The sequence below is a fragment of the Musca domestica genome, unplaced genomic scaffold, assembly GCF_030504385.1.
Source record: "Musca domestica strain aabys unplaced genomic scaffold, Musca_domestica.polishedcontigs.V.1.1 138, whole genome shotgun sequence".
Lineage (NCBI taxonomy): Eukaryota > Metazoa > Arthropoda > Insecta > Diptera > Muscidae > Musca > Musca domestica.
In genome coordinates this window covers 516,715-537,786 of record NW_026712189.1, presented here as the reverse complement: position 1 = coordinate 537,786, position 21,072 = coordinate 516,715, and the positions used below count along the sequence as shown (strand labels likewise).

General features: G+C 34.6%; 1 protein-coding gene across 3 annotated transcripts in view; it reads left to right on the top strand.

Annotated features, from left to right (window-relative positions):
- Positions 1–432: 432 nt before the first annotated feature.
- Positions 433–21,072, top strand: part of LOC101888973 (uncharacterized protein DDB_G0290587) — a 133,238-nt gene continuing 112,598 nt past the window's right edge. For 2 of the 3 annotated variants that reach the window (XM_059118952.1, XM_059118951.1), the window contains exon 1: positions 436–2,291. In XM_059118952.1, coding sequence (XP_058974935.1) covers positions 1,829–2,291 — 463 coding nt within the window. In that variant the 5' untranslated portion in view covers positions 436–1,828. Of the gene's footprint in view, positions 2,292–21,072 lie in introns of all 3 variants that reach the window. The other variant, XM_059118953.1, reaches the window with a different exon arrangement.

Below are 21,072 nucleotides of genomic sequence, written 5' to 3'. Positions count from 1 at the left end.
TGCAGTTTAAACATCACAAGAACGCCCAGAAATTTCTTCAGTGTTTATTTGGATCATAATGAAACAGGTTTTTAGCAAGAAACAAAATATTTTCAATATGCCCACTGTGCAATGAATCTAGGAAATCAATGGACCATCATAAAGCAAACACCAACAACATAATGCTTCAAAAATAGTTTACGAAATCTCGATTAGATATTTGAACCAATATTTACAGACAAAAAATGCATGGAGCAACACTTTTAGCTCTTCAAAATGCAATATAGGTATCTGGGTAAGAAAATATATGTGACAAGAGAACGCCGCGAAAAAAAGAGAACAGCGATCTGTTTCTGCCAAGAGAGGCCTAGGGCTTTAACCATGTTTGGTGCTCTGTGTGTGTCTTAGCCAATGATGCTGCCGTTGCCAAGAAAACCAGTCTGTGAATAGACTGTTCAGTCTTACATTCGAGTTGGTTGATGCCAACACAGACAGTTTAGCCTCAAACAAGAAAACAAACTCAGTGCCGTAACGACAACGAAAGCAAGTGCGAAGAAACGAACGCTGCGCTAAAGATTAACACGACAATTTCTCTTTCGGTGTGTGTCCGGTTGCATCGAAGGTTTTTGGTGGAATGAAATCGTGTTTTCGACAGACTTAAGAAACAAGTTGTGATTTGGATGAACAGATCCATGCAAGAGAGAAGAGAGTGTGAAAACAAAAGAGAATTTTGTTGTGAATGAGAGATTTGTGAAAGAGATTTGTGTTGTGGTTTTCTGAAGAGAAAACAACATTTTGTAAAGCTTTGAATCATGTTTCTTGAGAGCCAAAGAAAGTTATGCCCAAAATTGTTGGAAAATATGCAAGTGTTGGTGAGCTTTTGTCCAGCTGTTTTCCTGTAAATTGTAAACAAAATTTTTTTGGCCATTTGGCTTCAGGGGATGTTTGAACAGGCATTTGTTGCCCCCTCTGATGTGGAGCTGCAGCTGTTACAATTAACGCATTCTTATCTAACCTAGGACTGAGTCGCAGGTGTTTTATTTTTGTCTAGAGAGATTACTTCTAATCCCCGAAACCCAAAATATTTTTTTGAAGGGCAAGGCCATTTGCCCGGTTTTTAGATACAACGCATACGAAACAAAAGTGAAGTGTTATCAATCAAATTTTTTTTTGTTTGAAAAAAATCCGTGATATTTTGTATTGCATTAAAAAAAACAAAAAAGGAGAAGCAGAAAAAAATACAAAAACTCGATGTTTCAAGTAGTGAAATCTAAATAGAAAACAAGTTTTGTGATAATATTCAAATCTGTTACATACATCAAAGCAAAATACAAAAAGAAAGTGGCCTACGTTATTGATATTAAAAAAATTCATGAAAATTTCAATAATAATAAGAAAGTTTTCAAATAACAATAACAACAACAACATTTAAACCTATGCAAATATCCATGTTAAAGACCCCAACAAAACTGGTGTTTGGTCGCTTCGGTGGCAGCCGGTATTGAAGCACAGCTAAACAAGCACAGAAACCTTAGATTCAAATTTTCAATCTTTTTTTTTTTGTTGGCCTTTCACCAAAAAAACGATTCGGATATTTGGTTACACCAGTCAGTTGTCAAGACATTTGGAGGCCGTTAACAAGTGTTAACGTGTTTTTTTTTAAAGGAAAGTGCCTCTGGCATTTCAAGAAAGGCCATTTACATCATCATAAAGACCAGAAAAAAAAAAAACATTTCAAGAACACTTGGCAGCTGAGATTTTGAAATTTAAGAACAGTAGCATCATCATTCGGCCTGAGATTTTTTTCAAAGGTGTCTGCAAAACCAAAAGAATAACACACACACACAAAATGAGACCATTTCCAGTCTTACTTCTAATTGCCATTACCTTGGCCAATGGTTACAGTAACGGTCACATTAGTCACAGTGGCCATCTGATGGGCAACATTAACATTAATGACATTAATAATATTGCTGCGGCCACAAGTGACAGTAGTAACAGTGCCAGTAGCAGTACCAGCAGCAATAGCAACAGCAATAGTGTTAGTCATAGTTATACCAAAAATACATTTAATAATGACAGTGTCAGTACCTTCATTGTAACGCCCATAAATGTGGCCCCCACATCATCACCATCATCACCATCATCATCAATTACGTCAAAACATACAACCTCCCCCGCCGGCGCTGCACCCTCTTCCACATTACCATCTTCATCTGCATCATCATCATCAGCGCCATCAAAAGAAGCCAACTTATCGGATCTCCCAATCACAAGTTCGAATACATCAACAGCTCTGCGCGATAAACGAGGTAAGTCCGCTAATGATATTGAAACAATGTTTTACATTGACTGTTTTTAATTGCGTTTACAAAATGTAATCCCAATATTAGCCAGTAATTATTTCTAAAGTACAGTGAGTTGAAAAAGAAAAGAGATTTAAATTTTGGGCGGCAAAAGATATTTACTCGACAAAAGCATAGGAGGCGAATGAGGCAAATAACCCATTCAAAGGTAATGTTAACAATTTACCTTCTGCATTACCAGCAGGTTGAAAATAATAGATTATTCAATAAAAACCAGTAAGGAAAGGTCAAAAGCCAACTATACGATACCCTACACCCCTAAGCATAGAGCTCTCGCAACAAAAAAGTTAATACAGTATTTTTTGCTTACCTGCACAATCAAAAATTGCACGACTTCTTGTGCAGCAATGCCCAAAATTCAGGTAGCTTCATTGCATTTATCTGCACAATGAAGCAGGTATCTTTAATTTTACTTACATGCACAAAAAGTGCAGGTATCTTTAATTTTCTATTAGTATGTATTTGAGCATCAGTGGTGTTTTATCCAGCATAACCATCTTTTAGTGTGGGAGAGGAAGCGAGAATATGTTTTTAATGCATGATCTTTTCTTGTGTTGTTATTGTTTTTGCGAATACAAAAACAAAAACGAAGTGGTAGTTTTTAGTGTCTTTTTTGAGTTTGCAAAAAATTTTCTTGTGCAGATAAATACAACTTTTGTAACCAAATTAAAAAAAATTACCAAATTTTCGAGGCAGGAATGTCCAATGTGCAGCTATCAATTGGGCACTTAAATACAATTCAAATAAAGGGATTCAGAAAAAAATGGCTTAAAAAAAGTTTTTTGGCCTGCAAAGGCCAATGCGCAGCTAATGTTGATGCAGGTAAATAGAAACCACTGTATTGGGAATTTATGTGAAGTAGGTTACACCAACTATGAACCTTATTTCAATGCGTATCATGGTTTTAGAGTAGTCACAATTTGGGAACTATATGCAACATTTAATCGATTTTTAACAACGGGAGGACGGAGGATTTTTTACCTCTACTAACAAATAACATTGCTGTATAGTCCATGATTTGACTTCGAAAAAGGATTATATTAAAAAATATTTATTGGAGCAATAGGTTTACCAGATGGAGTTTCACCAAATAGTGAAATTCGGTTGAATATGAAACCAGTAAAGAAAGTCCTAAATTCGGGCGGGGCCGATTTTATGATACCCTACACCACTTTGCTAATTTAGTTGAGCTCCACTTAATAATTAAAAGTTTTTTATGGGAGAATTCAATCATACACGCTATGATTATAATTATAATTTAAAATTCAAAGGACTAAATATGCCGAAGCATTTGTATCTTTTAAATTCGGACTTATTTTGCCCATTTGGTGCGAAATTAATTTGAAATCGGATAAAAATATATATAGGAACTATATCCAAATCTGAACCGATCTCGATAAAATTTGGCAAAGATATTTCTGAGCTGTATTTGATATATTTCCCTGAATATCGTTATTACGGAGTGCATATTACGGTTGTGGGTAACAAATACAATAAATCGGATGAACAATATATATGGGAGCTATAACTATATCTGAACCGATCTTCACCAAATTTGACATACTAACTTCTGGACTCAATTCGGTCGTATGTGCCAAATTCCATCCCATTTGGGCAAATATTAGACGTTTGATGCACAATCAAAGGTAAATCGGACGAAGTTATATATGGGAGCTATATCCAAATCTGAACCGATCTCGATAAAATTTAGCAAATGTATTTCTAAGCTGTATTTGATATATTTCCCCAAATATTGTTGTTACAGAGTGCATATTACGGCTGCGGACAAAAATAACAAATCGGATGAACAATATATATGGGAGCTATAGCTATATCTGAACCGATTTCGATTAAATTTGGCATACTTATTTTCAGGTCCAATCTGATCGTACGTGCAAAATTCCATACTATTCGGACTGCTATTACACGTTTGGTGCACAATAAAAGGCAAATCGGACGAAGATATATATGGGAGCTATGTCTAAATTTTCACCGATTATCTCCAATTTCAATAGGGTTCGTCCTTGGGCCAAACAAATAATTTGTGCAAAATTTCATCTGGATAGGGCAATAAATGCGAACTGTACTTTGTTTACAAAAATACATGGACATACGGACGGACGGACGGACGGACATGCATAAATCGACTCAGAATGTGAATCTATGCAGATCATCAAAAGGAACTATGGGTCTATCTCGTTTCCTTTTGCCTGTTACAAACAAATGCACAAATACATAATACCCTGACCACCTTGTGGTGTAGGGTATAATCAGAACTGATCTCAATCAAATATGGCAGAGGTATTTTCGTGCTGCATCTGATGTTCGGTATCTAATATCATTGCTGCATATTACGCTTGTGAGTGAGCTAAAACCCCAAATCGGATGAAAGCTATAGCTATATCCGGACCGATTTTCATTAAATTTGATGTGTCTACTTCTGGATGTGCCACAATTCACTCAATTTGGGCTGATGTTAGTCATTTGGTGCACAATAAACTTGATATCGGATAAAGATCAGGGCGAGATAAAAAAACTGCGCCAAAGTCTAACGCCATCATTTTTACATTTTTTTTTTAAATTTTATTGAATGAAAAAAATGGCAGAAAGAGCATCAAAATTTAGAATAAGTTTAGATTTGTTCGAATTGGTCACCTTTGACACGAATTAGAGCTTTCAAACGGCCAATGAAACCGTCACACGCTGCCCAAATGTTGCTCTAAGGTATTTTGACCCATTCCCGGCGAAGAACTTGCTTGAGGTGATCGACAATTTGGTATTTTTTAGTGCCAACCTTGTTTTCAAAATACTCCAGCCACAATAGTTCAACAGATTGGTATCTGGAGATTTTGGTGACCATTGTGCGCTTGAAATGAAGTGAGAAACCTCATTTGGTAACCATTCTTGGGTGGCGAGTGCTGAGTGCGATGGTGCTGAGTCCTGTTGGAATGTCCAAGGTCTGCGGCCAAAATGTTTGCGTGCCCAAGGCTTTAATACACCCTCTAGAATATTTTCGCGATAATATTCGGCATTTGTTCTGATGCCGCAAAGGCTTTAATACACCCTCCAGAATATTTTCACGATAATATTCGGCATTTGTTCTGATACCACGGTCGATTAATACGAGCGGAGAGCGACTATCGGCTGTTATGGCGACCCACACCATCACCATGGCCGGCGCTTCAGTTCTGGTGGCCAACCGAAGGTGGACATTTTCAGCGGACCTCTTTGGCAAGTTGACACGATTATTTTGTTTGTTTACAAACTGCTGGACAAGGAATGTTTTCTCATCGGAGAAAACCACAGTTCACCACATTCGGCAAAGCGAAGTAACTCTTTAGCTTTTTTGAGCTTATTTTCTTTCTGTTGCGGTGTAAGTTTTTGCACTTTTTGGAATTTCAATGGCTTTACCCCCAAGCTAATTTTTTAATATTTGCCGAATGGAATATTGCGATATGTTCAGCTCACGAGCCATTTTTTTGGCCACTGCGACGTGGGTTTACTTTACTTTTCGAACCATTTTTGCTGATGTTGCTGTTTTCTCGTCCGTCCACTTCCTCGACGTCGCGCTATGCTACCAGTTTGGTTTGGTGCAGTTGGTTTCAGTTTATTCATCTCACCCTGTATATATACTTTGTTGGGTCTGACATGAGTATTTCGAGAAGTTACAAACGGAATAACCGAGGCTTTAACAAGAATGCCATGGCGCTATTCATTTCCGTCTTCAAGCTTCTAAAACTCGTCAGAGCCACAATACGCATTCACGAGAACCCAATGAGTAAACATTATTTAAATAATTTTAGTTTCAAAAATTATTTTCGATGCGAGAATGTGGGAAAACATTTTCACATTCTTTATATATCTTGGGAAATATAAGCTTTAAAAAGGGTGGGTTTTTAAAATTAGTCTCTTTTTATCGATTGTTCTTTAAAATAGTATGTTTCTTGGTACCGTTTCCATAAATAAAAAAATACCCTCCACCATACACAGTATGGAAAGTATATTAAGTTCGTCATTCGTCCATAGTATGGTGGAGGGTATAATAGTGAGTTGCCTCATACCACATCATGCTTGTGTCTTAAGTCTTTTGTTTTATATTGTCGTCACTCTCTGCTTTTATTTGTGTACGTCTCAATGAGATTGTTATGATGTATGAACGCATGAACGAATCATAACACCGCATAAAGTGATATTAATTGGAGTGTTAAGATCAAAGACGTGTGATAGCTGTGATGTCTTTTTAAATACAAAAAAAAAACGTTTGAAAGATAACATTTAAAGAGTTATTTTTATGATAAGACAATAAATGTCTAATTTGTTCATATTTATAAAAATTTTACAATTTTTAAATCTAAAGATAATAACTTAAATATAAGCTATGAAATGATTGCAACTGGACAAAATACACGACTGAAAAAAAATTGTTGAATTCAATTTGAAGGTAAACAAATATTATATTTTATATCAAACATCACTTGTATTTTAAAAATTTTAAATTTATTATCACTTTAAATATTTCACTGTTTTTATTTCATTTATTTTTTAAATATGAATATATTGACTGAACATAATTAAAGAAAAATACATATGCTAATTTATAGCAATTTCATATTTGAATAGATTACTTTAAACCCCAACCGTTGCTACACCTTACAGTAGTAACATGTCTCTTTAAAATCCTCATGATTTCAATCTCTGCTACAGCAAAATATTCCAAAATTTTTTTAGATAACAAAACAAACTTCTTTATTTCAAAATTTACTTTAAAAATCCAAGAACGTGTAAAACCAATTGCTGTTTGGCTACAATCGCTTTCAGACACTGTAATTCATCACCCCTTTGCTATTAAGTTATTATCTCAACACTGACCTTAGTTTGTCAGATGCGTATCAGCGATTCAGTGTAGCGGAAAATCCATTAAGATGTCATTAGCAAACACTTAACAACGAAAAAGAAAAAAGATGGCAGGTGAAGAAGATAGCTGTGAGGTATTGTAATTTCTCAGTTTAACTACTGTCTTTCGTATTTATTAAGTGACCATCAATGAAGGCGTTTTTTTTTTTGCTAATATCAATAGCTTGCGGCCATAAGATGTTCGTCTTGAACTTAAATCATAATTTTGAAGGTCAATATTATTAACAAAAAAAAAAAAAAAAAACATTGCAAAGCCTATAAGAGTTATAAATTATCATAGAAAAGAAAAAGTGGGAATATTAAAATAATGAGTTGAAAATTGATTATGGGAATTAAATATTTAAATCGTTGAAAATATGAAAAATAGTCCAAATGGTTTTCGGTAAAAGAATATTAGAGTCAGATTAGAATTTGGTGGTAATTACCTCTTAACCGGAAGAGGCTTTAACAAGAATGCCATGTCGCTATTCATTTCCGTCTTCAGGCTTCTGAAAATCGTCAGAGTCACAATACGCATTCACGAGAACCCAATGAGTAAACATTATTTAAATAATTTTAGTTTCAAAAATTATTTTCGATATGAAAATGTGGGAAAACATTGTCAGATTCTCTATATATCTTAGGAAATATAAGCTTTAAAAAGGGACGTGTTTTCAAAAACTATGGGGATTACAAAATTAGTCTCTCTTTATACCCTACACCACAAGGTGGTCAGGGTATTATGTCTTTGTGCATTTGTTTGTAACAGGCAAAATGAAACAAGGTAGACCCATAGTTCCTTTTGATGATCTGCATAGAATCACCTTCTGAGTCGATTTATGCATGTCCGTCCGTCCGTCTGTCCATGTATTTTTGTAAACAAAGTACAGATCGTATTTATTGCCCTATCCAGATGAAATTTGGCACAAATCATTTGTTTGGCCCAAGGACGAACCCTATTGAAATTGGGAAAATCGGTCAACATTTGGATATAGCTCCCATATATATCTTCGTCCGATTTGCCTTTTATTGTGCACCAAACGTGTAATATCAGTCTGAATAGTATGGAATTTTGCACATACAACCAAATTAAGCCTGAAAATATGTGTGCCAAATTTGATCGAGATCGGTTCAGATATAGATATAGCTCCCATATATATTTTTCATCCGATTTGTTATTTGTTGTCCACCGCCGCCGTAATATGCACTCTGTAACAACAATATTTGGGGAAATATATCAAATACAGCTCAGAAATACATTTGCTAAATTTTATCGAGATCGGTTCAGATTTGGATATAGCTCCCATATATAACTTCGTCCGATTTACCTTTTACTGTGCACCAAACGTCTAATATTTGTCCAAATGGGATGGAATTTGGCACTTACGACCGAATTGAGTCTAGAAGCTAGTATGTCAAAATTGGTGAAGATCGGTTTAAATATAGCTATAGCTCCCATATATACTGTTCATCCGATTTGTTATATTTGTTACCCACAGCCGTTATATGCACTCCGTAACAACGATATTCAGGGAATTATATCAAATACAGCTCAGAAATATCTTTGCCAATTTTTATCGAGATCGATTCCGATTTGGATATAGCTCCCATATATATCTTTATCCGATTTCAAATTAATTGTGCACCAAATGGGCAATACAAGTCCGAATTTAAAAGATACAAATGCTTCGGCATATTTAGTCCTTTGAACCTTAAATTATAATTATAATCATAGCGTGTATGATTGAATTCTCCCATAAAAACTTTGAATTGTTATGCGGAGCTCTACTAAATTAGCAAAGTGGTGTAGGGAATCATAATGTCGGCCCCGCCCGACTTTAAGACTTTCTTTACTGGTTTTTTATCTGACCTTTGACATACAAGGGCCTAACTAATGGAATTAAACTCTTACTAATTATTTAATTTACTTTTACTTCTTCAAAAAAAGTTTATTATTTACTTTTCGGTTGCTTGGAAAAAATATTATTACTTAACGTCGCACAGTTCCTGTTGTCTCATTTAGACTAAGCGTGTCACAATAAGCGTTTCTAAAGAGTTTTGCTTCAATACTTTACGATTTTTGTGTTCGCCTTTGCATTCCACATAAATGTTGAAATTTTTCAAGGTTAGGGTTAGAATGCAAAGAAAAAAAAAAAAACAACAACAACTACGAAACGAAACCGGTATTTAAAAGTCATTTGTATCACAATACAGAACAATATAAAAAAAAAAAAACTAAATTGCAACTATTCTTAGGAGATCAATGAATTATTTGCCATTTGGCAACAGTCTAGCAAACTAGTTCAACATTTTTTTTTTGTCAAATAAAGCTTCTTGATTTTTGACTTCTCCATCTTTTTCCAGTCGGAGAGTGTGGATTTTAGTTATCTCATTGTATCGGAGCAACATTTTTTTATGTTTAGAAAAGAAAGCTCCGTGGTGTCTGGCATTAGTCACTTGATGAAGTCAATACAACATTTTCATTGTTAATATTTAATATAATGTTAATGACAGCACCGTTATTATGGCATCAAAAGAAAAAAAATGTTTAAGAGAACTTTTAACATTTGGCATTTTGCTAAACACACAATCACACACACGCAAAAAAAATGTTTTATATTTAATGGCATGATATAAATCTTCTTTTTGTGAAATATTGTTAATATAAAAGGTGTTATCAGGTTTTTTATGATTAGAAAAAAAAACACGAGCTTATGTTCAAAATAATCGCCTACACAATATTTGATATATATGAAAAAGTTTGAAAGTCAATTATTTCAAAAATCATCCAAATAATTAGAATTGCACTAAATTGAAAATTTTCAACATAAGTTACTATTAAATAATTTATTATATTTTGACTGAGACAGTAGGTAAATCAATTAATTTAAAATGATGCATTTTATTATCAGATTATTTTGGTATTTTCTTTTTTGCAAATGTTTCATCAATTTTTGTTTTCACATTTTTTTTGATTACTTTAACGTACATCAAAATTATCACACGCTTTTGATCCTAAGACTATAATTAATATCAATTTATGTGATGTCATGACTCGTACATGTGTTAATCCATCACAGGGAAACCCCAATACAGCAGGCAGAGAGAAAATTCCAAAAGCAATGACAAACAAAACGAAAGACTTAAGACACAAACCTGTACGTGATTGCAAGCAACACACTACACTATTGACATGGTATAGAGTCAATGATGAACTTATTGGAATTGGAATGCAAAACTTGAGAAAAACGGTATACTTAACCAGTAAAGAAAGTCTAAAAGTCGGGCGGGGCCGACTTTATGATACCCTACTCCACTTTGCTAATTAAGTAGAGCTCCGCATAACAATTATATGTTTTTATGGGAGAATTCAATCATAAACGCTATGATTATAATTTAAAGTTCAAAGGACTAAATATGCCGAAGCATTTGTATCATTTAAATTCGGAATTATATTGTCCATTTGGTGCTCAATTAATTTGAAATCGGATAAAGATATATATGGGAGCTATATCCAAATCGGAACCGATCTCGATAAAATTTAGCAAATATATTTCTGAGCTGTATTTGATATATTTCCCTGAATATCGTTGATATGGAGCGCATATTACGGTTGTGGGTAACAAATATAACAAATCGGATGAATAATATATATGGAAGCTATAGCTATATCTGAACCGATCTTCACCAAATTTGGCATACTAGCTTCTAGACTCAATTTGGTCGTATGTGCCAAATTCCATCCCATTTGGACATATAGTTGACGTTTGGTGCACAATAAAAGGCAAATCGGACGAAGTTATATATGGGAGCTATATCCAAATCGGAACCGATCTCGATAAAATTTAGCAAATATATTTCTGAGCTGTATTTGATATATTTCCCCAAATATTGTTGTTGCATAGTGCATATTACGGCTGCGGTGGACAAAAATAACAAATCAGATGAACAATATATATGGGAGCTATAGCTATATCTGAACCGATTTCCATCAAATTTGACATACTTATTTCCAGGCCTAATTTGGGTGTATATGCAAAATTCCATACAATTCGGGCTGATATTACACGTTTGGTGCACAATAAAAGGCAAACCTGTACTTTGTTTACAAAAAAATAAAAGGGCGACCTGTACTTTGTTTACAAAAATACATGGACAGACGGACGGACAGACGGACGGACGGACATTCATAAACCGGCTCAGAATGTGATTCTATGCAGATCATCAAAAGGAACTATGGGTCTATCTCATTTCCTTCTGCCTGTTACAAACAAATGCACAAAGACATAATACCCTGACCACCTTGTGGTGTAGGGTATAAATATAAAGTAAGAAAATTTGATGACCATTACATTTGTAGATTTCTTATAAGGTGGCACAAAATTAATCCTCCTATTAGCAAATGCTATAAATTTTACGATAAGCTCTTAATGTCAGTTCTGCTTTGACATTTTTGTAGTAAAAACTTGCGAAACACACTTTAATAAACCATGTTACGCTACACTGCTCCAGAACGCAGAATATTAGTGACTATTTATTTGACCAATAATCGGTCGGCAACTTTGGCACAACGTGAATTTCGTCGCAGATTTCCTGACGCCTACTGGTGAAATACTGTGACTTTTAGCCGTTTGCTTCGAAGAAGCTTGCACAACAAAAGATGCTGCCAGGCGTGGCAGATCCCAGAGTATCCGTTCTGCAAAGAATATTGCTGCTGTAGCCGAGTATATTATGGAAGCGCCGTCGATATCGATCAGACGACGTGCGCAATTGGGTATCACTTGACGGTCTTTACAGCAAATTTTGGTACAAGATTTGAGGATGTTTACGTACAAAGTCCAGATGGTGCATCAGATGTGCGCAATTGGGTATCACTCGATGGTCTTTACAGCAAATTTTGGTACAAAATTTGAATATGTTTCCGTACAAAATCCAGATGGTACATCAGCTGTTAGCTGCTGACCGCTAATCGCGTCTAACATGGGCTCAAACCATCCTTAATCACCACCACGAAAATGATGATTTTTATAAAAAAAATAATCACGAGTAATGAGGCCCATTTCCATCTTAGCGGGTACGTAAATAAGCAAAATTTACGCTTCTGGGACACTGAAAATCTGTGTGTAATCCACGAAGAGCCATTACACCCAGCAATTGGGATTGGAAAACATTTAGTTCCAACAGGACGGTGTAACGGCACACATTGCACGTGCCACGATCGATATGCTAAAGGCATTTCCCGGACGCCTAATCTCCCGTTTTGGCAATTTGCCATGGCCAGCAAAATTCGCTTGCTTTGACTACTCCAGACTTCTTTTTGTGGAGCTTTTTGAAGTCGCTGGTTTATATCAACAAGTCTAAAATTTTATCAGCTCTTAAAGAAAATATCCGTCAAGACATGAGGATCTATTGCCGGAAGTTTTGAGCAAAGTAATGGAAAATGCCATAAAAAGGGCTCAAATGATAATATATTTTGGCGGCGGCCATTTACTTGACATCATATTCTCGACTTGATGTAAAAACATGTAAAAAACAGCTAAGTTCGGCCGGTCCGAACTTTTTATAGCCTCCAGCATTTGGAAGAAACTTGAAAAATTTCAAAAAAAAATTCCGTCGGAAAATACCGTTCAAATGAAAACCGTTATGTGGGGGCAGTGGTTCTACATAAGTAATTTGTGTCATAGACTGTAGTAATTGTTTCGAACTTTATATACGACATTTGGTGAATAACATCGCAGAAATCATCAAAATACCGAATATCGGGAGGTGCCGTTATATGGGGGATATACGATATCGTGGTCTATATAGGTCCAGGTGGTAAAGTACACACATTAAACCAGTAAAGAAAGTCTTAAATTCGGGCAGGGCCGACTTTTTGATACCCTACACGACTTTGCTAATTTAGTAGGGCTCCGCATAACAATTAAAAGCTTTTACGGGAGAATTCAATCATACACGCTATGATTATAATTATAATTTTAAGTTCAAAGGACTAAATATGTCGAAGCATTTGTATCTTTTAAATTCGGACTTGTATTGCCCATTTGGTGCACAATTAATTTGAAATCGGATAAAAATATATATGGGAGCTATATCCAAATCGGAACCGATCTCGATAAAATTTGGCAAAGATATTTCTGAGCTGTATTTGATATATTTCCCTGAATATCGTTGTTACGGAGTGCATATTACGGTTGTGGGTAACAAATATAACAAATCGGATCAATAACATATATGGAAGCTATAGCTATATCTGAACCGATCTTCACCATTCTTCATCTTCTGACATATTAGCTTCTGGACTCAATTCGGTCGTAAGTGCCAAATTCCATCCCATTTGGACAAGTATTAGACGTTTGGTGCACAATAAATGGTAAATCGGACGAAGTTATATATGGGAACTATATCCAAATCTGAACCGATCTCGATAAAATTTAGCAAATATATTTCTGAGCTGTATTTGATATATTTCCCCAAATATTGTTGTTGCATAGTGCATATTACGGCGGCGGTGGACAAAAATAACAAATCAGATGAACAATATATATGGGAGCTATAGCTATATCTGAACCGATTTCGATCAAATTTGGCATACTTATTTTCAGGTCCAATCTGATCATACGTGCAAAATTCCATACAATTCGGACTGATTTTACACGTTTGGTGCACAATGAAAGGCAAATCGGACGAAGATATATATGGGAGCTATATCTAAATTTTGACCGATTATCTCCAATTTCAATAGGGTTCGTCCTTGGGCCAAACAAAAGATCGTTGCAAAATTTCATCTGGATCGAGCAATAAATGCGACCTGTACTTTGTTTACAAAAATACATGGACAGACGGACGGACGGACAGACGGACGGACGAACATGCATAAATCGACTCAGAATGTGATTCTATGCAGATCATCAAAAGGAACTATGGGTCTATCTCGTTTCCTTTTGCCTGTTACAAACAAATGCACAAAGACATAATACCCTGACCACCTTGTGGTGTAGGGTATAACAAAGTAATAATATCGTAATATTGGGGCTATACGATATCGTGGTCCGATTTAGCCCATTTTTTTTGCTCACAAAAGACTGACCTGTGCAAAAATGCTATCTTATTTAGAACACATATTTTTTTTCAAACTCCCTGACTCACCTGTTAATATTTCCAATTTAGTGATATTGGCTGTAACATTTTCAATAATTGCCTAAACCACTGTCCCAAAAATTGAGTATAATTTTTTGATAATAATTTCAAAAAATTCTCATTATCACTACAATCAGTTGTTCTCCAAACACGTGCAGTACGTCAATCCGACTTATGTGTTAGACTTGTTCTTAAATATTCAGGTTTTCCAAAACAAAATTTTCTATACTTGTTGCTGATTGCTTGGGATGCAATAAAAAGGTATTCATGATTTAAAGATTAGATATTTTTAAATGAATCATAAACTTAAAAAAAAAAAAAACTTAAATTCAGTGGGTTTGGGTTGGAAACAGGTTTCACTTTCACAATTCCAGAGATATTTAACTAAATTCTTTAAGATGTTATAATTTATATTTAAAATCTTAAATTGTATATATTAATTAACGAGTTTTGATAGCTGTCATAATATATGGGGAAAACATTTTGCAGCTTTAAGAAAATTATGTTTAATAGGCGACAGCTGTTTCGGACTAGGGCATTGTTTATTACAAATTGACAAAGGATTGAAATTAGAAAATTGTCCAAGAAATAGATACTAATATTGCTGAAAGTCGTATTTTTTGCGAACCGTTGTTACCTGTTTGAATAAAGTTTGTCCAACCTTGAAAATGTTCTACCATGCCAATCTCCCCCAATTAAATTGCCTACGTCAATGCCTCCAAATGTTTATGTTTTTGTTTGTGGTTTTCTAGAAAAATATTCAAATTCATTCATATCAACAAAAACATCAAGTGTTCAGTAAGTATTTTACTTTCTTTCTGGATATTCGAGTTTATCGTATTGAAATTATTAACTGTACAATCCAATTCACGTCATTATATTAATAGCAATGTTTTGTGCAGTAATTAAAATGAAATTCTTCATTGCCCACAATTCGTTTATGTGGAATTTTTATTGTCAAAAAATAAAATTCAAACAATTGCGATTCATCCAGAAAAAATGCACAGGTATTAAATTCTAACTTGGATTTGTTTCAACGAAAAATTTAAGTCATAGCTCAGATTTTTAGGAATATTATTCGAAGAAATTTGTTTTACTGACCAACAGCCTTTAAAATGTTAACCCAATGTGAACTTTTAAAGGATATTTTTTATAGACAATTAGATTTGCCAATTGTAGATGATTTTTAAAAAAAAATTTTTCTCCTTTTCAAGAAAAGAATTTTTTTTAATTATTTTCCTTGGATAACTAAAGTCACAAAATGTGGATTTTTTAAATTTTAAAAAAGAACCTTTAGGACACAGTTCGTGGATTTTTAAATACACGTTTTTAATAATCGTTGGTCAAGAAACTTGGATTAATTTTTTTTCCAGGATCGTAGAACCTTTAAAGATTTATTAGATCTTCCCACATATTTAATAGATCTTAGTAGAGATCCCACAAAAAGTGGATTTCAAAAATAATATCTTCATGGAATGAAGGGATTTTTAACAAATTTTTTCCTGGACCTTTAGAGCTACCAAACGACTATTTTTAAGAATAATTTTTTAAGGAGTCACCAAACGTGGATTTTTACACCCTCAGCCATATGGCTATAGAGGGTATATATTATTTGATACGGCCAAAACGTACCTCATCAAAATAACGGTTTTGGACTCTAGGTCTCTTTGGACCAAATCCGTTTTTCCATCCGTCCGTCTGTCTGGCTGGTGCGCACGATAACTCTCGAGGGGAGCATTTTGGTACATCGTAATATTATTATCAAAATTAGATCTAGGCATTATTGTTCTGTGCAGGTCCACGTTTCGGTATACCTCCCTATATTTGGTATTTTGATGATTTTAGCTCATTATTCACCGATTTTTTCTTTTCAAGTTTCGCATTTGAATATTGTAATGGCTTATGACAAAAGTTGCCTATGTAGGTCCATGTCGTCGTACAGACTCTAATATATCAGCTACATTCGGTAGTTTTAAGATTTTAACAAAAATATGAACTACTTAGATCATATTTTTGAAAGAAATTCAGGCATTTCTTTCATTTTCCCGCTGTTTAACTGATTTGAAAAATGAGGAAAAATATTGAATAAACGAAAACAACTTGTGGCAAGCAAATTTTACGGAAAGCGGGCATAGCCTCAGGGCTGTATTTCTGTAGTTCTACGAAGCTGTTCTACCTCCTTATTGTACCACGGATTTAGCGATGTCCGTCTGTCTGTGGAAATCACTCTATCTTCCGAACGAATTGAAGTAGATTGATAAAATTTTACACAAATGTATTTTACGTCTGCAGAACTTTTGGTATTAAAATTGGGCCATGTAGGTCCACGCCCCCATATAACGGTACCTCCCGATATTTGGTATTTTGATGTTCTTAGCGACATTATTAACCGGAATTGTTTCAAATTTGGTATTTGAAGTTCGTAATGAATACTACAGCCTAAGACAGAAAATTGTCTGTGCAGGTCCACGTCTTCGTATAGCCCCCATATTACGGTACCTTCCGATATTCGGTATTTTGATGATTTTAGCGACATTATTAACCGGAATTGTTTCAAATTTGGTATTTGAAGTTCGTAATGGATACTACAGCCTATGACAGGAATTTGTCTGTGCAGCTCCGGTTCTTCATATTGCCCCCATATAGCGATACCTCCCGATATTCGGTACTTTGACGACTTTAGCGACATTGTTAACCGGAATTATTTCAAATTTGGTATTTGAAGTTCGTAATGAATACTACAGCCTTCTGTCTTGTCTGTGCAGGTCTACGTCTTCGTATAGCCCCCATATAACAGTACTTCCCGATATTCGGTATTTTGATAATTTTAGGGACATTATTCTCCAGAATTGTTTCAAATTTGGTATTTAAAGTTCGTAATGAATACTACAGCCACATACAACCAAGTTAGGCCTGAAAATAAGTATGCCAAATTTGATCGAAATCGGCTCAGATATAGCTATAGCTCCCATATATATTGTTCATCCGATTTGTTATTTTTGTCCTTCGCAGCCGTAATATGCACTCTGTTACAACAATATTTGTGGAAATATATCAAATACAACTCAGAAATACATGTGCCAAATTTTATCGAGATCGGTTCAGATTTGGATATATCTCCCATATATAACTTTGTCCGATTTACCTTATATTGTGCACCAAACGTCTAATATTTGTCCAAATGGGATGGAATTTGGCACTTAGGACCGAATTTAGTCTAGAAGCTGGTATGCCAAATTTGGTGAAGATCGGTTCAGATATAGCTATAGCTCCCATATATATTGTTCATCCGATTTTTTGTATTTGTTACCCACAGCCGTAATAAGCACTCCGTAACAAAGATATTCAGGAAATATATGAAATACAGCTCAGAAATATCTTTGCCAAATTTTATAGAGATCGGTCCCGATTTGGATATAGCTCCCATATATATCTTTATCCGATTTAAAATTAATTGTGCACCAAATGGGCAATACAAGTCCGAATTTAAAAGATAGAAATGCTTCGGCATATTTAGTCCTTTGAACTTTAAATTATAATTATAATCGTAGCGCGTATGATTGAACTCTTTCATAAAAAATTTTAATTGTTATGTCGAGCTTTACTAAATTAGCAAAGTGGTGTAGGGTATCATAAAGTCGGCCCCGTCCGACTTTAAGTCTTTCTTTACTGTTTTTTTTTAAGTTTCGCATTAGAATATTGTAAGGGCTTATGACAAAAGTTGCCTATGCTGGTCCACGTCGTCGAATAGACCCTAATATATCGGCTACATTCGGTAGTTTTAAGATTTTAACAAAATTGTCAACGGTTTTTTTTGAAAATTGCCTAATTCGTTCCAAATGGTGGAGAGTATTCAATTTTCAGTCCGGTCGAACTTACAGCGTTTTTTATATGTTCTAAGGCAAATTTGGATTTTTTGCAATCTGTTCATCCACGTGAATTTTTGTGTATTTTTTTTATTTGAAATCAAAATTTATAATTTATTCGTTGTTTATTTTTTTTTTAAAGTATTCAAAACATTATTTCCAAAATTGTGTATTATTTAATGTGTTTTTGAAATTTATTAACACATTATTTGTATTCAATAAAATCGTGTCGAAATTCCGGCTTAAAAGTACCGTTGATTTTAATTAATCTTGACGAGGGTAAATCACGACGACAGTAATGGATTTCTTCTGTTTTCGCCCCAATTACTTAATTGTAAAACGAAACGCCACGGGTAAAATCGGAAAAAGAAGTAGAAGAACCTTGATTTTTATGGGATTATTGATTTAAATTTGAAATTTAATTACATAAGCGTTTAAAATAGCGAATATCAATTAACGAGCGCAAAAAAAAAACACACACACAAATTTTGAATTATTCAAAAAGAATACAATGACTTTTTGTTCAACCGGGGGGATAAGAAATAATATTTGTTTTCAAAACTAGGTCTTTTATTTGAGCAATCGGATTGTGGTATCATGAGGCTTAAAAAAATGATACCATGATAAAATAACACTAAAAGAAATTCATCTCAGCACTATGTGTGTATTTTGCTTAAGAAGTATTTGCAGAATCCAGTTTAAACCAAATAAATGCGAACCGTATTATAAAAAAATGCTGCGGATGAACACACCTTGAAAAAAACCTCATTCATAATATCCTATGTGAAATAAATATTTGCGATTCCATCTCAAATGTATTTGTTAAAATCATGTTTTAATTGAATTATTCAAATTCTAAGTCCGTTAGAATTTATATTTTTCGAGACTAGTATTATAATGAAAAAGTGACGTAGGTATGTGGCATAACATCGTAACCACGCACTAGCATTCATGATTACTTTATGGCAACGAGTCCACAAAAGAAATGGATCGTTCCTATGAAATAAATATATTGAATATTTAATTTTGCAATGAGGTCTGTTTTTTTTTTTTATTTAGAACACGAAATGCCAATTTACAGTTAATTGGAATATGCGGTTGAATATTTGCAAAATATTTAAAAAATGGGTTGTTATATTTTTAAGCCACTCGTCCGACAGCTGTTAGAATTATTCCAGTAACAGCTCATTATATTGTTTACAAGATTTCCAGAAAAAAATTTAAAGTCGGGCGGGGCCGATTTTATGATACCCTACTCCACTTTGCTAATTTAGTTGAGCTCCACTTAATAATTAAAAGTTTTTATGGGAGAATTCAATCATACACGCTATGATTATAATTATAATATAAAATTCAAAGTAATAAATATGCCGAAGCATTTGTATCTTTTAAATTCGGACGTGTATTGCCCATTTGGTGCAAAATTAATTTGAAATCAGATAAAGATATATATGGGAACTATATCCAAATCTGAACCGATCTCAATAATATTTGGCAAAGATATTTTTGAGCTGTATTTGATATATTTCCCTGAATATCGTTGTTACGGAGTGCATATTACGGCTGTAGGTAACAAATACTTCAAATCGGATGAACAATATATATGGGAGCTATAGCTATATCTGAACCGATCTTCATCAAATTTGGCATACTACCTTCTAGACAAAATTCGGTCGTATGTGCCAAATTCCATCCAATTTGGGCAAATATTAGACGTTTGGTGCACAATAAAAGGTAAATCGGACGAAGTTATATATGGGAGCTATATCCAAATCTGAACCGATCTCAATAAAATTTGGCAAAGGTATTTCTGATCTGCATTTGATATATTTCCCCAAATATTGTTGTTACAGAGTGCATATTACGGCTGCGGAGGACAAAAATAACAAATCGGATGAACAATATATATGGGAGCTATAGCTATATCTGAACCGATTTCGATCAAATTTGGCATACTTATTTTCAGGCCTAATTTGGTTGTATGTGCAAAATTCCATACTATTCGGGCTGATATTACACGTTTGGTGCACAATAAAAGGCAAATCGGACGAAGATATATATGGGAGTTATATCTAAATTTTTACCGATTATCTCCAATTTCAATGGGGTTCGTCCTTGGGCCAAACAAATGTTGTTTGCAAAGTTTCACCTCAATCGGATAATAAATGCCACCTGCATTTTGTTCACAAGAATACATGGACAGACGGACGGACATACGGACTGACATGCATAAATCAACTCAGAAAGTGATTCTATGCAGATCATCAAAAGGAACTATGGGTCTATCTCGTTTCCTTTTGCCTGTTACAAACAAATGCACAAAGACATAATACCCTGACCACCTTGTTGGGTAGGGTATAAATAGATGGAATGAACTAAAGAGTTGCTTCGCTTGGTGAACTGCCGAATTTGGGTGTCTCCGAATAGAAAACATTTATCGTTATCCAGCAGTTTGTAAACAAAACAAAATGATTTTATTTACTCGCCAAAGAGGTCAGCTGAAAATGTCCACCTTCGGTTGACCACCACAATTCAAGCGCCGGCCATGGTGATGGTGTGGGCAGCTATAACAGCCGTATTAATCGAGCGTGCCATCAGAGTAAATGACGAATATTATCGCTAAAATATTCTGGAGGGTGTATTAAAGCCTTGGACACACAAACATTTAGGGCGTAGACCTTGGACATTCTAAGAGGACTCAGGAGCATCGCACTCAGCACGCGCCACCCGAGAATGGTTACAAAATGAGGTTCCTCGCTTCATTTCCAGCGCACAATGGCCACCAAACATTTTCGGATACCAATCCGTTGGACTATTAAATCTTGAGT